Source organism: Mus caroli, chromosome 15, assembly GCF_900094665.2.
Source record: "Mus caroli chromosome 15, CAROLI_EIJ_v1.1, whole genome shotgun sequence".
In the NCBI taxonomy this organism is placed as follows: domain Eukaryota; kingdom Metazoa; phylum Chordata; class Mammalia; order Rodentia; family Muridae; genus Mus; species Mus caroli.
In genome coordinates, this window is record NC_034584.1 from 75,754,471 (window position 1) to 75,774,426 (window position 19,956).

At 48.4% G+C, this 19,956-nt stretch overlaps 1 protein-coding gene across 2 annotated transcripts in view; it reads left to right on the forward strand.

The window, feature by feature from the left end:
- The first annotated feature begins 3,501 nt into the window (after window positions 1–3,501).
- The window catches only part of Zc3h7b (zinc finger CCCH-type containing 7B), a 48,582-nt gene continuing 32,127 nt past the window's right edge, over window positions 3,502–19,956 (forward strand). Inside the window, exon 1 of one of the 2 annotated variants that reach the window (XM_021182907.1) lies at window positions 3,502–4,000. Coding sequence is in view for 1 of the 2 variants with exons in the window: in XM_029469755.1 (XP_029325615.1) it covers window positions 3,870–3,881 (12 nt within the window). In the remaining variant the exon portion in view is untranslated. The remainder of the gene's footprint in view (window positions 4,001–19,956) is intronic. The other variant, XM_029469755.1, reaches the window with a different exon arrangement.

Here is a 19,956-nt window from a genome sequence, read left to right on the forward strand (position 1 = left end):
GCCCCCAGACTGCCTCTTCTTTGAGCCCATAATCTTGAGTCTATCTCAAGCAACCCAATGCTTGTTTGCATAGAAACGCCAGTGACATATGAGAGAGAGCAACTGCACTCTGGTTCTGCTTCTGAGACTGCTCTCTCGCCTCCTCATCCCAGGCCTCACAAGGTAGTGAGGAGGGAGGAGGTGGTCACACTGGTAAGAGCTGAAGAGCTTTTGAAAGTAGGGGAGCAGGCAGGGCAGGGTTAACACACCTTTAATTCTTTGGGAGGCAACTGGATGTCTGTGGGTTCAAGAGCAAGTTCCAGGACAGCCAGGGCTACACAGAGAAACCCTGTCTTAAAAAAGAAAAGAAGGGGGCTAGAGAGATGGCTCAGCCTTTAAGAGCACCGACTGCTCTTCCAGAGGCTCTGAGTTTAATTCCCAGCAACCAAATGGTGACCCACAACCATCTGTAATGGGATCTGATGCCCTCTTCTGGTGTGTCTGAAGAGAGCAATGGTGTACTCATGTACCTAAAATAAATAAATAAATCTTTTAAAAAAATCTTTAAAAAAAAAGAAAAGAAAAAGAAAAGGAAAGGAAAGAAAAGAAAAGGGCTGGGCTGGAGAGATGGCTCAGCAGTTAAGAGCACTGATTGCCCTTCCAGAGGTCCCGAGTTCAAGTCCCAGCAACTACATGGTGGCTCATAACCATCTGTAATGAGATCTGATGCCCTCTTCTGATGTGCCTGAAGACAGCTACAGTGTACTTACATATAATACATAAATAAATCTTAAAAAAGAAGAAAGAGAGAGAGAAAGAAAGAGAGAGAGAGAGAGAGAGAGAGAGAGAGAGAGAAGGAAAGAAAAGAAAGGACTGGAGAGGTGGTTCAGTGGTTAAGAGCACTGTCTGCTCTTCCAGAGGTCCTGAGTTCAATTCCCAGCAACCACATGGTGGCTCACAACCATCTGTAATGAGATCTGATGCCCTCTTCTGGTGTGTCTCTCTGAAGAGAGCGACAGTGTACTTACATATGTAAAATAAATAAATAAATAAATCTTGAAAGGAAGGAAGGAAGGAAGGAAGGAAGGAAGGAAGGAAGAAAGACCAAAATGCTACTTTTTCAGGGATCCCCAGGTATGTGGTGGGTGAAGTGGGGTGTGCAGGGGTCAATGAACACCTGAGGCTGTGTGTGTCTTCTAGATTCCCACAACAGAGTATCACAATGTAGATGACTTAAAAGAGAATCAACAACGGAAACTGGAGGGATGGTTCAGTGGTTAAGAGCACTGGCCGGTAACTCACCTCCATCTATAATTGGATCTGATGCCCTCTTCTGGCATGCAGGTGTACATACAGATAGAGCATTCAGGNAGGTCCTGAGTTCAATTCCCAGCAACCACATGGTGGCTCACAACCATCTGTAATGAGATCTGATGCCCTCTTCTGGTGTGTCTGAAGACAGCTACATGTACTAATGTACATACAATAAATAAATCTTAAAACAAAAAGAAAAGAGGCTGGGCAGAGGATGACTTTAATCCCAGCACTGGTGAGGCAGAGGCAGGCTGACCTCTGTGAATTCAAGACCAGCCTGCTCTATAGAGTGAGCTCCCAGACAGCCAGGGCTACACAGAGAAACCCTGTCTCTCTGTACAGGGGGTGGAGGGTTGGAAAGAAAGAAAAGACAAGCGTATGAGCATTTGTTCCCTTTCCAACGTGCCCTGAAAGAACAGTTACTAGGAACCCAGAGGCCATGTGGGACACAGACTCTGGAGTCAGACCTCCCCTCTTGGATAGTTTCACCCCTGAGCTCTAGTTACCCACCTATGAAATGGGCACGCTAAGACCTGCGTTCCAGGATTCTTTTGTGGATTGAATAAGCTAACACAGCCCTAGATTCGTGTCCCTCTTGAGTACCTGCCGTAGCGGATTTAAGCCAAAGCTCCCAAGGGTTTGTCTAGCACAACAAGTGTCTGTTGAAGAGATAACATTTGTAAAGATGAAGTCTGCCAGGCTCACAGCTGATTTGCAATAGATTAAATATACATACACACTCGTGTGTGTAAGATAGAGAGGAGGAAAAGGAGAAACTGCATCCTGGGATCAGGCACTTCAGGAATCAATAGAGCAGGTACTTACTGTGTACGATAAACGCCGTGTGGAGTCAAAAGATCTGGATTCAAATCCAGCCTGTCTATTGGCAGTTCTGTGGCTGCACCATGGACACTCACAGATGCTCTGTTTGTTTAGTCTCTCTTGTATCTTGGTCCTTTTTAGCAACCTTAAATACTACCTTCTAGAAAGATCTCCAAAAAAGTGGCTTTCTATGATAAAATTCTACTTAGGCTCTTCTGAACTTTCCAAATAAGCCCGAACTTTTGGGTTTGTTTATTTATCTCTGGATTATTTTAATTTTATTGTAATTTTGCTGGGCAGTGGAGGCTCACACCTTTAATCCCAGCACTCGGGAGGCAGAGGCAGGCGGATTTCTGAGTTCTAAGCCAGCCTGGTCTACAGAGTGAGTTCCAGGACAGCCAGGGCTACACAGAGAAACCCTGTCTCGAAAATAAATAAATAAATAAATAAATAAATAAATAATTTATTTTAATTTATTATCATTATTTTCTTTGAGATAATGTCTCTCTATGTAGTTGACTGCTCTGGCTAGGTAGACCAGGCCTGCCTCTGCCTTCCAAGTGCTGGTGTTGAAGGTGTGCTTCACCAAGCCTGGCCCAATCAATTGTCCAAATTTTAGCAAGCATTTTGCTAAGCTGGCTTAACTAGCATCCCTTACCTTCCATCTGGGAACACCACCAATATCCACTCAGGATCCTCCTCTTCCGTTATACCCCAAGGTGATGTTCCAGTACCTAACCTATCTTGAAGAGATGGCTCAGCCATTAAGAGCACCTGCTGCTCTTCCAGAGGACCCATGTTACATTCCCAGCAACCACACAGTGCTCACAACCATCTGTGACTCTAGTTTCAGGAACTCCGATCCCCTCTTCTAACCTTTGCAAGGCACTAGGGACATACATGATGCCCATGCATACCTGCAGCCAAAACACTGGTACACACAAAATAAAAACCCGACTTTAAAAACACTTAAGAACCCTGTTGGGTGGGGCTAACAGCAATCACCTTTTACCTTAAGTTTTCTGTCTGCTGACCCTGCCTTGCTCCTTGCTCTATAAATTCCCGGCTCATGCTGAATTCAGGGCTGAGCCCAGTGTCTCAGCACCACTGCAAAACCCCACTGCAATGGTCCCTAAACTCATCATGATGGCCCTACCTTGAATAAAATCAGCCAGGCTTTCTTAAACAAGTGTCACTGATTTCCCCCTGCGGCCTCCCCCCCACCCCCAACCCGCTTTTAACTTTCTATACATGAAACCCTAGCCAAAGGAGATCCTAATTGAGGTCCTTATCAAAGAAAGGGCACAACCTGATCAGATGCTTGGAGATGCCTTCCTTCATCAAATCACCTGGAAAGCCAAGTGTAGCTTTACGCTCGGTTTGAGGGGTGGAAAAACAAAACAGAGGTCGGTCCAGCATCCGCCCAGAAATGCAGAACTGCTAGAAGGAAATCCCAGAAAAGGAAGAGCAGTTTTAAAAGAAAATCAAGGTGAATTCCAGGCATCCCTCCACTGGGAAGGGGGGCTTGCCGACTCCCCCCTCCCCCCCAGGTGCGCAGCCCGCGCCGCCCACCCCGGGCGCGACTAAGGCGAGGAGGAGCTGCGCTCTCTAGGACCCGAGGAGGGAGAGCTGCAGGGAGACGGAGCCTCCAGCGGGTGCTGCCGCGAGCGGCCGGCCGAGGGGGCTGGAAATGAAAGTAAAGCGCTCCGGAGCCACATGGACCGAGCTGCCCGGGCGGCGGCGCCGGGAGCAGGATGCGGCCGCCCGTAATTAAATAGCATTTACTCTTATTATTACTAATAATAATAACGTAATCATACCTCTAGTCATAGCATACCATTTATCGGGCTCGGCGCAGGCCCGCGGGGAGCGCAGCCCGGCCGAGGTGAGTGCTTTGGCGCGGCGGAGCCCCGCGGGGCAGAGGCCGGGCCACCGCGTCCCCGGCGGCGCGCAAGGTTGGGGCGCGCGAGGCTGGGGCGCCCGGGCAGGGCCGGGCAGGGCCGCGCGCGGAGGAGGCGCGGGAAGCCCGGGCCAGGCCACCTGGAAAGGCGGCTTTGCAAGAATAAAGCAATAGCACCTCCATTACCACGAACTGGGGTTTTTTTTTTTGGGGGGGGGGGAGGAATCTGTCTGCAGATTCCCGTACCCCTGCCCCAAAGTTTCAAAGTTATTGTGTGGCCGGGCACCTGCCGCCTGGGAGATTGGGGCTGCACTGCAGCCCCCAGGGGATGCCTTGGGATTTTTCTTCCGTGGTGTGGGGCAATCTCCCTTGGGTCTGGAGGTTTGGGTGTGCGCGCGGATGTTTTGCGGATCCCACTGCAAGGAGGTGGTCCGAGGCTGGCAGTTAGGGTCCCCCTTTCCTTTTGTATTCGCTTTGAATCCGCAGTGCCTAGAGGTGGAGGGGCCGCGGCGAGGGCCGGGGACAATGGCCGGCTGATGGGTCGTCCCAGTCGGTTACCGCGGCCACGCGAGTCCGGGGATCCGGGGCCTGCGGGCCCAGCCCTGGGGGAGGGGGCGGCAGGAAAGGGGGGCGCGGTCTGGGTCTGCTGAGCAGGAGGGCATTTCCGGTCGTGGCATCCGTCACTGGGCTCAGAGGCCTCCTGGGTGGGCAGTAACCAGGCAGGGGATTCACGGGGACTGCCGGGGACTGGGATTGTGGCGACTGAGGGGCGCCCTGGCAGGGCTGGGGGCCCTGGGGAGGCAGAGTCGACCCCACCGCCACTGCCCTCAGCGGACAGAAGGTCCCTTCTGCGATCCATAACTCTTTTTCTTTCTATCTTAGAAACCCTCAGGTTCAGGTGTTTGTAAAGTTCCTGGGTTGAGGGTCCTTCGCAGAGACAAAGCCTCCCTCCCCCCCACACCGCAGGAGTGGGAACGTGTAGAAAGAGTTCATTCTTGACAGAATAGGTGGCCGGGGTGCCAACAGTGCCTTGATGGAGAAGACTGGGGACTGAAGGGGCTAGAGCTTCAAGTGGGGGAACTGGGGGACCGCTGCAAAGTGATGGGGGATTGCGGTTTTTTTTTTTTTTTTTTTTTTTTTTTTGTCGTCGTCCCCCACCCCGCCCCCGGTTGTTAGCCAGGACTTAGGTGCTTGGACACAAGAATCAGAACCCCCAACTTCTTTCCATTTTCCGGAGTGCCTGCAGTTCATCCAGTTTGATGGAAATAACAGAATGCAGATCCTTGAATTTTTACACAAATGCGATAATTATAGTACATTTAGCAGCTATGTTGGACATGAAATTCCAGCAGAATCTTTCCCTCTACTACCAAGACTTCCCCCACCGCAGATACAACCATACCCTCCCTGATGTCTTTCGTAGTTCTTTTTCCCATCGAAGTCTGCTGCAAGCTAGCTGCGATCCTAGGCCCCAACCTGGGTGAAGCAAGTTCTAGAAGGGGTGTGTGTGTGTGTGTGTGTGTGTGTCCTGAGCTGGACATATGTGGGTTCTTCTGCCGGTCATGGCAGTTAAACCAGGTAGACATTTAGCCATCCTTGTTTTCCAGACTAGAGAATTGGGTATCTTGCTGGAAATTTATACAAGAGAGCTAGGCTTCCTAACTAGTTATCTGATTCCAAAGCGCCATTTGCAGGAGGGAGATCTCAGGACGAGAGAGTGACTTTATGGTTCTGAGGTTGCCATAACGTCTGCTTAATGGTTGATGTGAGCTATAACCAACTTAGGTAGGACAGTTCAGAATGTGTCTTGTTGAATTTTTTAAAAAATATTTAATTTATTTATGGCTGTTGAGTTCAATGGGATGAGCTTATCTCTTGGGTCTTCTGTATGGGACAGTCCAATCACCAGTGGGTTTGAGGCATTTAAAATGATATGTGTCTATGTATGTGTAATATGTGTATGTCCATGTGCCTGTGCCCTCGTGGTAGGTCTGATACACACCTCCAGCACTTAGGAGTTAGAGGCAAGAGAGTTGTGTCTTCCAGGCCAAGTTGGTCTACATAGTGAGACCTTATGGGTTTTTTGTTTTGTTTTGTTTCTTTTTTTTAGTTTTTTCAAGATAGGGTTTTCCTGGGTAGTATTGACTGTTCTGGAACTCCTTTTGTAGACCAGGCTGACCTCGAACTCAGAGGTCCACCTGCTATACCTGACTTGAAACCTTGTCTTAAAGGGAAAAAAAAGGGGGGCGTGACTCAGTGGTTAAGTACGTTTGCAGAGGACCTGGGTTCGTTCCCAGAGCCCATGCCATGCAGCTCACAGCTGCCTGTCATGTCAGCTCCAGAGGATCCCATGCTCTTCCTGCCGCTACCTGTACTTGCTCTCGTGTGCACATAACCACATAGACATAAATGAAAAATAAAGTCCTAACTAGGCATGATCCACACCTTTCATCCTAGCACTTGAGAGGCAGACACAGAGACAGGCAGATCTCTGAGTTCGAGGCCAGCCTGGTCTACAGAGTTAACTTCCAGGACATCCAGGGCTACACAGAGAAACTGTCTCAAAACAAAACACACGAAACAACCAAACCCCTCCAAAAAAAAAAAAAAAAAAGAAGAAAGGAAAAAAGAAAGAAGAAAGTATGTGTGTATATATGGTGCTTAGTGCTTTTTAAAGTTCGTTTATAACAAAATTCCTTTCACATATGTGAGCTCATCTGTTCATCCTAGCAGTTACGTCAAGTAGACTTTTTCATTACTTGTTTTTTTTTCTTTTCTTTTTTTTTTTTTTTTTTTAATATACTGGGCTGGAGAGAAGGCTTGGAGGTTAACATTGCTGCTCTTCCAGAGTAGAGGTTCGCTTCACAACAGTCCTTAACTCCACTTTCAGGGGATCTAAAACCTCTTCTGGCCTCTGAAGGTACCAGGCACACAACATGGTACACAAATATATATGCAAGCAAAACAACCACATACACATAAAATTTAAACAAATAAAAATGTTATACCCATGCACTTACGGGGAAGGAGTGTGCACGTGTCATGGCACGTGTATGGTGATCGGAACTGGCCGGAGTCCATTCTCTCCTACTGTGTGAGTCCCAGGGGTCAAACTCAGGTTGTCAGGGTTGGTGGCAAGCACTCTCGCCCACCGAACCATCTTGCCTGTCGTGGTGTAGGCGTTTTCTAATCTTCCTTTTATAGATGAAGAATGCATGGAAATGTCCACAGGACTCCTGAGTAGTTTCCTGTCTCTGAATCTTCATCCTTTCCCAGAGTCCTGTGCAAACTAGCAAGTCCAAAGCCCCTCTGGTAAGCTTCTGTGAGGTAGGTCTGAGTCTGAGCTCCTGGTAGTCGGCTGGAAATAGAAAGGGAAATTCAGTAAGAAAACGGGCTGGCCGGGTGTGGTGGCGCACGCCTTTAATCCCAGCACTCGGGAGGCAGAGGCAGGTGGATTTCTGAGTTCAAGGCCAGCCTGGTCTACAGAGTGAGTTCCAGGACAGCCAGGGCTACACAGAGAAACCCTGTCTCGAAAAATGAACAGTTGGACAGTGGTAGAGACGGACACGTGGTACTCTCTTCTGGGGACCTGTGCTCGCACATAGGTGTGGCCATCCTCACACATGTACATATCTGCACACACACAATTAGTCTTTTAAAACTGAAATTAAGAATTTAGGAAAAAAAAAAAAGAGTTCTACAGTTAGTGCACTAAGAGGAGGCAAGATGGCACCTGGAAATGTTGAGGAATGTTTCCTGAAGGAGGTAGAGCTTGGGATGAAAGAGTGGGGCGCTCAGCCAGGGTGGAGGACACAGAAGGAAGGCTTAGGTTAACTTTTGTTATTTCTGTGCAGGGCGATTGACATCGTCTGTCTTTAATTTTTTTCTTTAATATTTAAAATTTTTATTTATTGTTTTGTTTCTTTTGAGGCCAGGTTTCTCTGTGCAGCCCTGGCTGTCTTGAAACTCCCTCTGTAGACCAGGCTGGCCTCGAACTCAGAAATCTGCCTGCCTCTGCCTCCCGAGTGCTGGGATTAAAGGCGTGCGCCACCATGCCTGGCATTATTTTTTTGCTTATATTTTATCTGATTGTAGTTTGTGAAGGGTGACCACCTGTGGCTGCATTTTACTGAAGAAGATACTAGGGGACTCAAGATCTTTGAGGCCACCCCAAGGTCACTGTACTGAATTTGAACCCAGGCCTTTCTGACGGTTATGTCGAAAGTGCTCCTGCCTTCGTCTCCACCATCATGGAAACAAAAACAAGGGCCAGAAAAGTAGGAACTGGCAAATGGCACAGCCATAAAGATTCACAGGGGGAGGGTTAGGTTAGCAGGTGCCTCAAGGCCAGAGTTCCCGCATCCCACAGACAAGGCAGCATGGTCCCGAGTGTGGAAATCTGAGTAATTCCAGTCCTTAGGATCTTTTCGGGGCCTCCATTATCACTCTGGAAGAGCTTGGAGCTTGGGCACGAGACAGATAGGAACCATTAACCTGAGCTTCCCATGGACAGGAACTGGCTCTGATCCCGCCTCTGCCTCCAGCCGTGGTGGACGTGCCAGGAGGACACATTCAGCCATTATGTTGTCAAATTGAATTATCCCCCAGTGTGGAGGAGGCAGGCTTATTTTGCCCGGGGTGGAAGGTCTTACTAGAAGAATTTCTATGTGAATGCTTGAAAGATAGCATAAGAAAGGCCAGAGAGAGGCCGTTGTGAGCAGAGACGGATGGACAGAAGCAGGGACAGATAAAGCCTGAGTAATGTGTCACCTGGTACAGCCACAGTGTAGGGATGGCTGTGAGTTCCAGTTGAAGTCTGGCTCTGTTGCCACCGGCCCTCTGATGGTCTGCACTTGAGTTTCCATTTCTGGAAACGAGCTCTGAGAGCATTTGTTTTTCTTTTCTTTTGAATTTTAAATTTTATTTATTATTATTATTTTGTGAATTTTGAGGTGGGTGGGGGGGTCTCACTAAGTAGCCCAGGACATGGCTATAGAGATCAAGTTGGTGTCAATTTCTCAGTGACCCTCTGACCCTGGCTCTCAAGCACTGGGTTTTCAGGCATGTGCCAGCATGTTCTGATGAGTCCCGAGGTTTGCTGGCGTTTGCTAGTAATCCCAGAGAGCTAAATGAGAGAGCTGGAAGGTCAGGGTTTGGGAGGAGGCTCGCTTGTTAGAGCATCTGCTGCCCTTTTAGAGGACCTAAGTTTGGATCCCACCACCCATGCTGGGAGGTTTACAACCACATGTAACTCCAGTTCTAGGGGATCAATGTCCTCTTCTGGCCTCCATGGGCACCAGCAGTCAGGAGCACATACCCACACATAGATACTTATACACATAATTTAAAATAAAACTTTAAAAAGTAGAGAAAAGGAGTCAGGCAGTGGTGGCGCACACTTTTAGTCCCAGCACTTGAGAGGCAGAGGCAGGCCAATCTCATGAGTTCGAGGCCAGCCTGGTCTACAGAAAGAGTTCCAGGACAGCCAGGGCTACACAGAGACATTGTCTTAAAGAGGGAAAGAGAGAGGGAGGGAAGGAGGGAGGAAGGGAAAGGGAGGGAGGGAGGGAGGGAGGGAGGGAGGGAGAGAGAGAGAGAGAGAGAGAGAGAGAGAGAGAGAGAGAGAGAGAGAAGGTACTAGGTATACTAGGTATGATGGAATTCCTCATTTAATCTCATTCATCCTGATCTACAGAGGGAGACTCTGTGTTTTGTTTTGTGTTTTAAAAATGGGTCAGAGGGCTGGAGAGATGGCTCAGTGGTTAAGAGCACTGACTGCTCTTCCAGAGGTTTTGAGTTCAAATCCCAGCAACCACATGGTGGCTCACAACCATCTGTAATGGGATCCAATGCCCTCTTTTGGTGTGTCTGAAGAGAGCAACAGTATACTCATATAAATACAATAAATAAATCTTTTAAAAAAAATGGCTCAGAGAGAGATGGCTAGGTGGTCAAGAGCATAAGGTTGCCCTTCTAAAGGACCTGCGCTCCTACAACCTTCCCACAGACCTGCACATAATTAAGGATAAAATTAACTTTTAAAGATGTATTTACTTAATTTTAACGTGTTGGTGTTTTACCTGCATGCCTGTCGGTGTGGGGGCATTGAATCCCCAGGAGCTGGAGTGGCAGAAGATTGTGAGCTGCCATACGGTGCTGGAAATCAAACTTGGGTCCTCTGGAAGAGCACTTAGCATCTCTTCACCAATTAGCTACTCTCTAACCCCAAATAAAACAAGTCTTTAAAAAAAGACAGACAGACAAGTGCACCCCTCCCCCGTCCCTACCTTACTGTTACCATTACATCAACACCAAATCCAACCAACACCCCTAACCCAACCCCAATTCCAGCCCCAGCCCTAACACTGACCCTAGCTCTACCCCTACTTTTACCATTAACTGTAACCCTAACACTGAGGCTATCCATAACCCTAACCTTAATGCTAACCTGGTGAAAAAGAGCTTAACTATCCAATTAAAAACACCATCGGGGCAGTTTCCTCGAATGTCCATTGGAGAGATTAGGACAAACCGTTTATACATGGGCTAATAATGGGAGATAGGGAACTTCTAACGCCTTCCTTCAGACCCAGACACTAAAGTGTAGGGAAGTAACAAAGGACAGTGTCCTATGAATAAAGCAACTCCACGTCCACTGTAGAGATCACTGAATTCACGCACACACATCTAACAGGTTGGGGTGACGATGCATCCCTGTAATCTCAGTCCTGGAGAGCAGGAGACAGAAGGATCCTGGGACCTTGTGGCAGTCAGTCAAGATACGCACAAGACAGGTGTGTGTAATCGCACCCTTTGAGAACCTGACGTCTGTAACTGCCACATACAAGATGCCATTGGATTACTTAGCCTCTTTCTTTTATTTGGGGAGGTGTCTAAGAATGGACCCCAGAGCCCCTGACTGCCACTGAGCAGTTCCCAGTCCCCAGCCCAAATCTTTTTTTTTTTTTTTTTTTTTTTTTTAAAGGCAGGATCACATTCTATATAGCCCAGGCTGGCCTGGACTTACAATGTAGCCCAGGTTGACCTCAAATTCTTGGTACTCCTCCTGCTTCAGCCTCTCCTACTGCCCGGCTCAGTTCATTTCTTATCTATCCAGACTGGTAGTATTTCCTATCACCAACATTTATGTAGTCATTTATTAAGTTATTCCCATCAGGGGCTGATTTCCTGTCACTAACAGTATCTCAGCAATCCTTCAAAAGATGTGTCCCTGGCTTTCAGAAGACAATGGATGCTGTCGGTTTTCCTCTACCCCCAGAGGCTCCTGGGCCTAAAATGTGACTCTGAAAGGGATCAACAGCGTCTCTGGTTCTCTGAGGCCAGCAGCTGTATCCTCCGGCCAGCTTGAGGTTCTGAAGTACCCCTGTCAGGCAGGAGGCAGTCTCTGCCTGTGAGCCCCACAGTGGTGGTGGTGGTCTACCCTGGAGCAGCTGTTCTCTTGTTGCATCCCATAATGTGCTGTCCCCTACAGGCGGAGGGACACAGAGCAGGGTGGAGCAGTGAGTCCTACCTTCCTTTTGTTCTCAGCTCCAGCGGCAGGCACCCTGGCAGTGCACACACAAGTCTCTTGTCACTGTTCTCAGCCTTTATCCCCCTTTCTGTGCTCCTGTAACATTTGCCCCCTGTTTGGTGTGAGGGTCCTGAGATGGATGTCAAAAGCTGTGAAGATCACCGCGTGTGAGGTAATGTCAAGAGTGCTTAGTGACCTCCAGAATGTTCCTGCATCTTCTCCAGTCTCTGCCTCAATCCAGCCCGTATTGAGCGCCTCCTTGGGTTCTCAAATTCCTCTTGTCATTCGTCTTTCATGCAGCAGCCAAAGGGAGCTCCTGTAAGGGGATCCCTGTCACTCCTGCTGGAAACCTTCTAGAATTTTCTGAGTAGCTCTCTGGTCAAGCTGCAGCCTGCACACACACACACACACACACACACACACACACACACACCTGCTTCCCCCACCTCCTATCTACCCCTTGTTTTCCTTGAACCTGCATAACTTGTTCCTACTTCACGACCATTGCTGGTCTCTGCCTTCAGCTGGGTGCACACGAGTCCTCTGTCCTTCCGTCCCTCAAATATGACAGCCTCTGAAGGGTCTTCACTCCCCAGCCGCCCACATTTCCATTTGTTCCTCGCTCTTGCCTCTGCCTGCCTGGTCGTGTGCATTTAACACCGACCCATTGTGTGAGTATGTGTGTTCACGTGTTTGCAGATGTACATACGTGTGCAAGCCTGTGTACATATGTGAGAATGCTCATGTGTTAGTCGTCAGGAACCATCCATCTACTGAGGCAGGATCTCATTGTCCTGGAGCTCACCTAGGAAGCTGGAGTGGGTGACCAGGGAGCCCCAGGAACCCAAACGCGTCAGCCTCCCCAGCTCTGGGATTATAAACACGCATCACTATGCCCAGCCTTTTTACATTATTTTGTTTTTGTTTTTGTTTTTTTTCCGAGGCAGGGTTTCTCTGTGTAGCCCTGGCTGTCCTGAAACTCACTCTGTAGACCAGGCTGGCCTCAAACTCAGAAATTCACCTGCTTCTGCCTCCCAAGTGCTGGGATTAAAGGCGTGCGCCACCACTGCCTGGCTTGCCTTTTTACATTCTTCTTCTTCTTCTTTTTTTTAGAAAACTGCCTTTATTCTATTAGTTGGAAAAATTAACTGGTACAGAGAAATGTTTAGTCAGCTGGAGAGAAGAGACACCCCCAACCCACCCACTGCCACCCATAAGAACTGGTGGCTCGGGCTGGTGAGATGGCTCAGTGGGTAAGAGCACTCGACTGCTCTTCCAAAGGTCCGGAGTTCAAATCCCAGCAACCACACGGTGGCTCACAACCACCCATAACGAGATCTGACGCCCTCTTCTCGTGTGTCTGAAGACAGCTACAGTGTACTTACATATAATAAATAAATAAATCTAAAAAAAAAAAAAAAAAAGAACTGGTGGCTCCTCTGGGAGGCCTTTTTACATTCTTAATTCACTTGCATGTATATAAGTGTATCCCATGTATGCATCAGATCCCCGGTCTGTTCTTACAGACTGTTGAGAGCCACTGTATGGTGCTGGGGTTGAACCTGGTTCTCTACGAGAGTAGCGAGTCTCTGCAGAGCCCTCCAGCCCTGTGACCAGCTTTTACATGTGGGTTTTGGGAATCAGGCTCCAGTCCTTGTGCCTTTGTTATGTACTGAGCCAACTCCCCAGGCCAACATGTCACCTGTTTTTCTGCTTGCTCACCTGTGGAAGATCTCTGAGGGTTGGGGGCTGGAGAGATGTCTCAGTGGTTAAGAACACATACTGCTCTTGCAGAGGACTTGGGTACGGATCTCATCACCCACATAGTAGTAGCTCACGGCCATCCATAACCCCAGTTCGGGGGGACCCAACAGGCATGCATGTGGTGCACATACATGTATGCATTTAAAAAGTTCACACGTAAAGTAAAATAAGTAAGTTTTTTTTAAAAAATGATCTGTGAGGGCAGGGGGTTATTAACGGTGTCCCCGTACTGGTGACAGGACAGCCCCTTTCAGGTGAGCACTGTTTATGTGTCGAATAAAAATAGCAAGTTGGCCATGGCCCTTATCAAAAGAGGGCCTAGCCAGAAACTGCAAAGTCAGTGCTGTCTGAAGCACTCAGTGCAGCAGAAAATACATTCTGACCTGTTCTGGGAGAGACACGGAAGTCCTGCGGCGTGGCTATGACCAGCTCCATCTTACAAACAGCAAAACTCAAAGCATGGTGGGACAGTGATGGATTTAATCCCAGGGCCGATGGCCACTGTCATAGCCTGCCTTCCTGTTGCCGCTGGGCACCAGAGTAGCCAGTGTGTCACAATGGATCAGAAATCCCTCCCCTAGCTGGGGCTAACTGGCTAACTGCTCAGGGCACGAGAAAACACTGTTTGGCATTGGGGTCACTCTGAGTGGTGACTTCTGGGCAATTCATGTTTATTTATTATTATTATTATTTTATTTATATACTTACTTTGGTTTTTTTTTTTTTTTTTTTTTTTTTTTTAAAGATTTATTTATTTTATGTGAGTATACTGTAGATGTCTTCAGGTACACCAGTAGAGGGCATCAGATCCTATTATGAGTGGTTGTGAGCCACCATGTGGTTGCTGGGAGTTGAACTCAGGACCTCTGGATGAGCAGCCAGTGCTTTTAACCGCTGAGCTATCACTCCAGCCCTACTTTGGTTTTTCGAGACAGGGTTTCTCTGTGTAGCCCTGGCTGGCCTGGAATTCTCTCTGTAGACCAGGCAGGACTTGAAATCAAAGATCCACCTGCTTCTGCCTCCCGAGTGCTGGAAGGGCACTTCCTACCACCAGTGCTTGCTTACAATTTCCAAAGGTGACCTTTTGCTACTCTTATTTCCTTTTTAAGCTTAAATGACAGCTTTATTAAAAAGTTGTCAGGGCTGGAGAGTTCAGTCAGTGGTCAGTAGCACCGCTAGTTTTCCAGAGGACCCAAGTTTGGTTTGCAGCCCACGGGGCGAAACTGTCTGTGACTCCAGCTGCCTCTGGCTGTCTCAGGCAGTGCCGCTCACTTACACATGCCTATACACTGACACAGATACCTCAAAATCATAAAAAATGAGTAGTAAAGCCGAGCGTGGTGGCGCATGCCTTTAATCCCAGCACTCGGGAGGCAGAGGCAGGAGGATTTCTGAGTTCGAGGCCAGCCTGGTCTACAAAGTGAGTTCCAGGACAGCCAGGGCTATATAGAGAAACCCTGTTTCGAAAAACCAAAAAAAAAAAAAAAATGAGTATTAAAAACATAACAAGTTGTCATGCATGGTGGCACACCCCTTTAAACACAGCTTTTAAGAGGTGGGTCTCTGTGAGTTCGAGGCCAGCCTGGTCTACATAGTGAGCTCTGGGCCATTTAAGAATACATAGAGAAATCTGCCTGTGAATACTATTTCACGTTCGCTTCTTAACCTAGTTTCTTGGTAGGGCCTGGGGTGGTGCCAGCAGCTTGGCCTTCCTCTGCAAGAGTGTGGCCTTGGGCCAGCCTCCATCAACTCTAAGCCTTATTGTTCTATGAACAATGGGATGATAAATCCTACTTTTGAGATGATTGTGGGCAGAAGTGATTCTTTTGGACAGAGCCTTTTGTTTCAGTGCCTTCTAAATCACAGTAAAATATATGGGATTGCAAGGAAAAACAGTTCTGTTCTCCCGATGGACTTTGTGCACAAGTGCGCGCACACATTTGTATATGTACCTGAACACATGTAGTGTGTGTGTACACACGTGTTTGCATATATGTACTGATGTACATGCATACATGTGGAGGAAAGGTGACAACCTTGGGTGACATTCCTGGGGAGTCCTCTGCTTTTTTTTTTAATGTGTATGCGTGATTGCCTGCATGTATGTATATGTTTGAACCACATGTGTGCCTGGTGACTGCTCCAGAAAAGGGGTACCAGATCCCCCAGAAATGGAGTTACAGGTCATTGCGAATGGGTGGCCCCATTCCATATGGGTGCTGGGAACCGAACCCGGATCCCGATCGTCTGCTAGAGTGACACGTACTCTTACATGCTAAGCCATTTCTCTAGCTTAGATGTACTTTTTTTTTTTTTTTTTTGGTTTTTTTTCGAGACAGGGTTTCTCTGTGTAGCCCTGGCTGTCCTGGAACTCACTCTGTAGACCAGGCTGGCCTCGAACTCAGAAATCCACCTGCCCCTGCCTCCCAAGTGCTGGGATTAAAGGCGTGCTTTTTGAGATAGGGGCTCATTGGTTTGGAGCTCAATGAGACTCTGCCTGTCCCACGTCCCCATTATTGGGGTTACAAGCGTGTGCCAGTAAGCCCAACCTTTTTTTTCCCCATGGCTCTGGGTCCTTGTGCATATTAGGCAAGCACTTTACTGAGCAGCTATCTCCCCAGCCCTAGACTTCTTTATCAGGTCATTGGATAAGGTGTGTTCATTTACCGCTGTGTCTAGCGTAGCTACTGTAATTTGAAGTGATAAGCAGGAACTCTCTCTTTTTTTTTTTTATCTGCAGTAACTGAGATGCGGTCATAAAAGAATACAGTGTTGCTGGCCACGTGTAACTCAAGGGCATGACCAACAGTGTATTGCCTGTGTTCATAGTTGGGGGGAATGCTAGCTCTCAGGAGGGGTTTTCTCTTCTCCATTCATAGTCCCTGCTGTAGCTCTTATTTGACATGGTGATCTGTGGAAATAAATCATGCCCCTCCCTGTTGTCCATGGGACAGGGAGGCCGGGAGCAGGCAGACATACTTCAAGGCTATAGGCACTTATCAAGAGATTGTGCAGGTTCAGATTGCTGGCTGGTAGGGTTGAGGATGGTGTAGTGAAACTTTTCCTGCCCTGACTGGGCAAGCCATCGAGGACCACTGCTGCCAAGAGTTCTCAGGGGTGACAGAAGCTCGGGTGGCAGGGGCGTGGTATGTGGCCAGCCTGCATTCTGGAGGGACTGCTGCTCTTTAGTTAAACCTGAGGTTGTGTATATGTGAGGGCACGGTAAAGACGGGCTGTGGGAGACCTGTGATAAAACGGGGTCCCAGGGCCAGCTTCCAGGGTTCGAGTTCCAGCTCTGTCATCTTTCACAGGGGAACCCGGGAGGCTGTTTTACCCCTCTGTGTTTCTGTTTCTTTATCTACAAAATAGGGCTATAATTGCTCCTTCTTACAGAGTACTGTAAAGACAAGGTGATATTTCAGGCTGTAAGTGATGACTAATGTCAGCCTACTCAGTCTTGTCCTCAGATCCCTGGGCCCCTCTGACCATTGGCTCCTAAGCAGTGTTTCTCTGGGCTTCTCAGAGATGAGTCAGGTGCAGCTTCTGCCTTCAGGAGCTATGACTGGGGAGTCAGGGACAGACACATGACTGCAATCGGCTAGGACAAGCATGGCGGTTATGACAGGTATAATATACATCAACCACACAAGGTGCCAGTGTGGGGGAAAGCAGTGAGCTTGGGTGGAGTTGGGAGAGAAGCTGCCTGGTAGAAGAGACATACATCACAGTTGAGCTTTAAAGAAGCACTGGGTATGGAGGACCATTCAGAGAAGGCAGCCTGGTGGTCACCATTGCTGGTGTGTGACCTTCCAGGCCTTGCTACAGGACCAGGGGAGGTCAAGCAGGCCCTGCTGTGCTGCAGACACCAGCTAAAGAATGTGGACTTTGTCCTCTTGGCAAGGGTGTCACAGGAAGTTTTATTTGTTTGTTTATTTAGCTTGTTATTCTCGAGAAGTTGCAAAAATTGTACAAAGAGTCCCCTTCAGTCAGCTTCCCCTAACAGTGGAGTCTTGTGTAGTTGATGTATATTAAAACCAGAGAACCAGCGAGGTACATCACTACTCGATAGCTTATTCAGGTCTCACAACATAGTGACTCTGTGTGTGTGCATGTGTGTGTGTGTGTGTGTTCAACACAGGTACATTTACAGATTTTGAGAAGGGGAATGACATTGGTGTATGTATTAGACAGATGTCCCTGGTCCCCAGAGTGGCAGCAGATTGTAGGGGCTCACTGGTAAGAGATGGTGACATCCCGTGAGACGCCTGTGGTTGGAGAGAGGGAAGCTGTGGAGGCTTTCGCCACACGTCAGGAGATGCTTAGGAGGTTAAAGGTGGCGGAAGCTGGGGTCTAACGACACCAGATGACAGTCAGAGCTCTGGCTAGGGCAGTAAACAAGAATGGAGGAGGGAGGGCTGGTGAGATGGCTCAGTAGGTAAGAGCACCCGACTGCTCTTCCGAAGGTCCTCACAACCACCCGTAATGAGATCTGATGCCCTCTTCTGGTGCGTCTGAAGACAGCTACAGTGTACTTACGTATAATAAATAAATAAATTAATTAATTTAAAAAAAAGAATGGAGGAGGGAGGAGGGGAGGAGATGCTGCGTTCAGTCTGGAATGTGTTTAGTGGGAAGAAGCCGAGTGCAGCTGGGATGGGCATGAAGATTGTGTGTAGGGTTTTGTTGTTGTTTGTTTGGGTTTTTTTTTGTTTTTTGTTTTTTTGTTTTTTGTTGTTGTTTTTCTCCCAGACAGGGCTTCTCTGTATAGCCCTGGCTATCCTGGAACTCACTTTGTAGACCAGGCTGGCCTCGAACTCAGAAATCCACCGGCCTCTGCCTCCCAAGTGCTGGGATCAAAGGCGTGCGCCACCACTGTCCAGCTGTTTTTTTGTTTTGTTTGGTTTGGTTTGGTTTGGTTTGGTTTGGTTTTGGGTTTTGCCTTCGCTACCCTGGAACTTACTCTGTAGACCAGGCTGACCTCAAACGGAAATAGGCCTTTTTAAATATTAATTCTATTTTATGTGTATGAGTGTTTCGTTTTGTCTGCATGTAGATTTGTTCACAGTATGTGTGCAGTGCCTTCAAAGGCCAGAAGAGGGCGATGGATTCCTCTGGAGCTGGAGTTGGAGCTAGCACTAAGGAGGGGCTGGGAACTGAAATTGGGTCTTCTGGAAGAGCTGCCTGCTCTCCCTGACCTGCTGAGCCATCGCTCCAGCCGCTCAGGCATGGGTCTGGCTGTGGGTTGTGGGGTTCTCATTAGAGGTCATGGATAACCTGGGCAGCAGATGTTCAGGTGCCACCACCCAGAAGGGGAAGCTGAAAAATCTTTGCTGCAGAGGAGGGGTACACTTGGCAGGAGGGTGGAGTCTTGAGTCACCAGCATGCTCATGAGATCATGAAGCGCAGCAGCTCGTCTGGGGACTGCACAGGAATCAGGGGCACTGTCCCTTCCATGGAGTCTCAGAGACATTGGCCTTGAGGCCTGGACAGAGAAAAGCCCACCCACAGAGACAGCAGAAGGATCCTAGAGGTGGGGAGATGCGCAGATTCGGCCCAGAGTCCAGGAAGAGGCAAGTTAAAAAACCCTGCTACCTCAACAGCAAGGGTGGGAAGCCGCTTGGCTAAAGGCATGAAGCGGAATTAGGTGAGAGTTGGTTGCTGAGTTAGGGTATTGTGTGAGTCAGGGGGATGTCTATAGTCAACTCTTGTTTTAACTGCAGTCATGGCTGGGGGAGGGGCGTCATGGATTGTACCCAAGGGAGACAGAAACTGGAGTTCCTTTTAACCCCGGGGAGATTGGAGCATGGTGGTCAATGGACAGGTCCTCCAGCTGGGCCTGCTTGACAGCGAAGGTGACTGTGATGTGCGTAGGCTCAAGGGCCAGGCTGCCAGGGTTGGCATTCCATATACCAACTCCGTCATTGTGGATGTAGCAGTGAGCTTTTCTGTACCCTGATGTCCTCTGCAGAGTGGGGACTGCCAACAGGATCTACCTTAGGAAGCCGTTGTGGAGCTTTAGGGGGGGCGAGGTGCCCAGGATAGCCCCGCCCCCTGGCCCCAGGGGAGCCCCTCAGCAGGTGCAAGCACTTCTGTGAGTGTCATCTCTCTGGGTGCAGATCTTCTTTTATTTATTCATCTGTAAAATAGTGGGGCAAACGAGCTAATGACTGTTCATTCATTCTACCAGCATTAGCTTACTCTGTGCCAGGACCACGAGATCTTCCAGAGGCCCGCACAGTGCCTCTTGAACTAATGAACTGCGTCATGGTAATTAACTCTTATTCTTACCTTCTCCTCGCCCACCCCTGTCTTAGTGTTGGGATCTGAACCCAGAACCCTGACTTTGTATGCTGGAGCTCTCAGGGTCCTGGTTCCCACCTGCTACCTGCCCTACTAAGTTGGTCCCAAGTTAGTCATCTTACTTTGTATTTCAGATTTTGCCTGTTGGGGAGAAAAAAAAAAATCTCATTACAGATGGTTGTGAGCTGGGATTTGAACTCAGGACCTCTGGAAGAGCAGCCAGTGCTCTTAACCTCTGAGCCATCTCTCCAGCCCTCAGTCCTGTGCTTGTTTTGTGTTATTGTTGTTGTTGCTGCTTCTGGTGGTTTTTTTTTTTTTGTGTGTTCAATGAGATAAGATCTCAAAT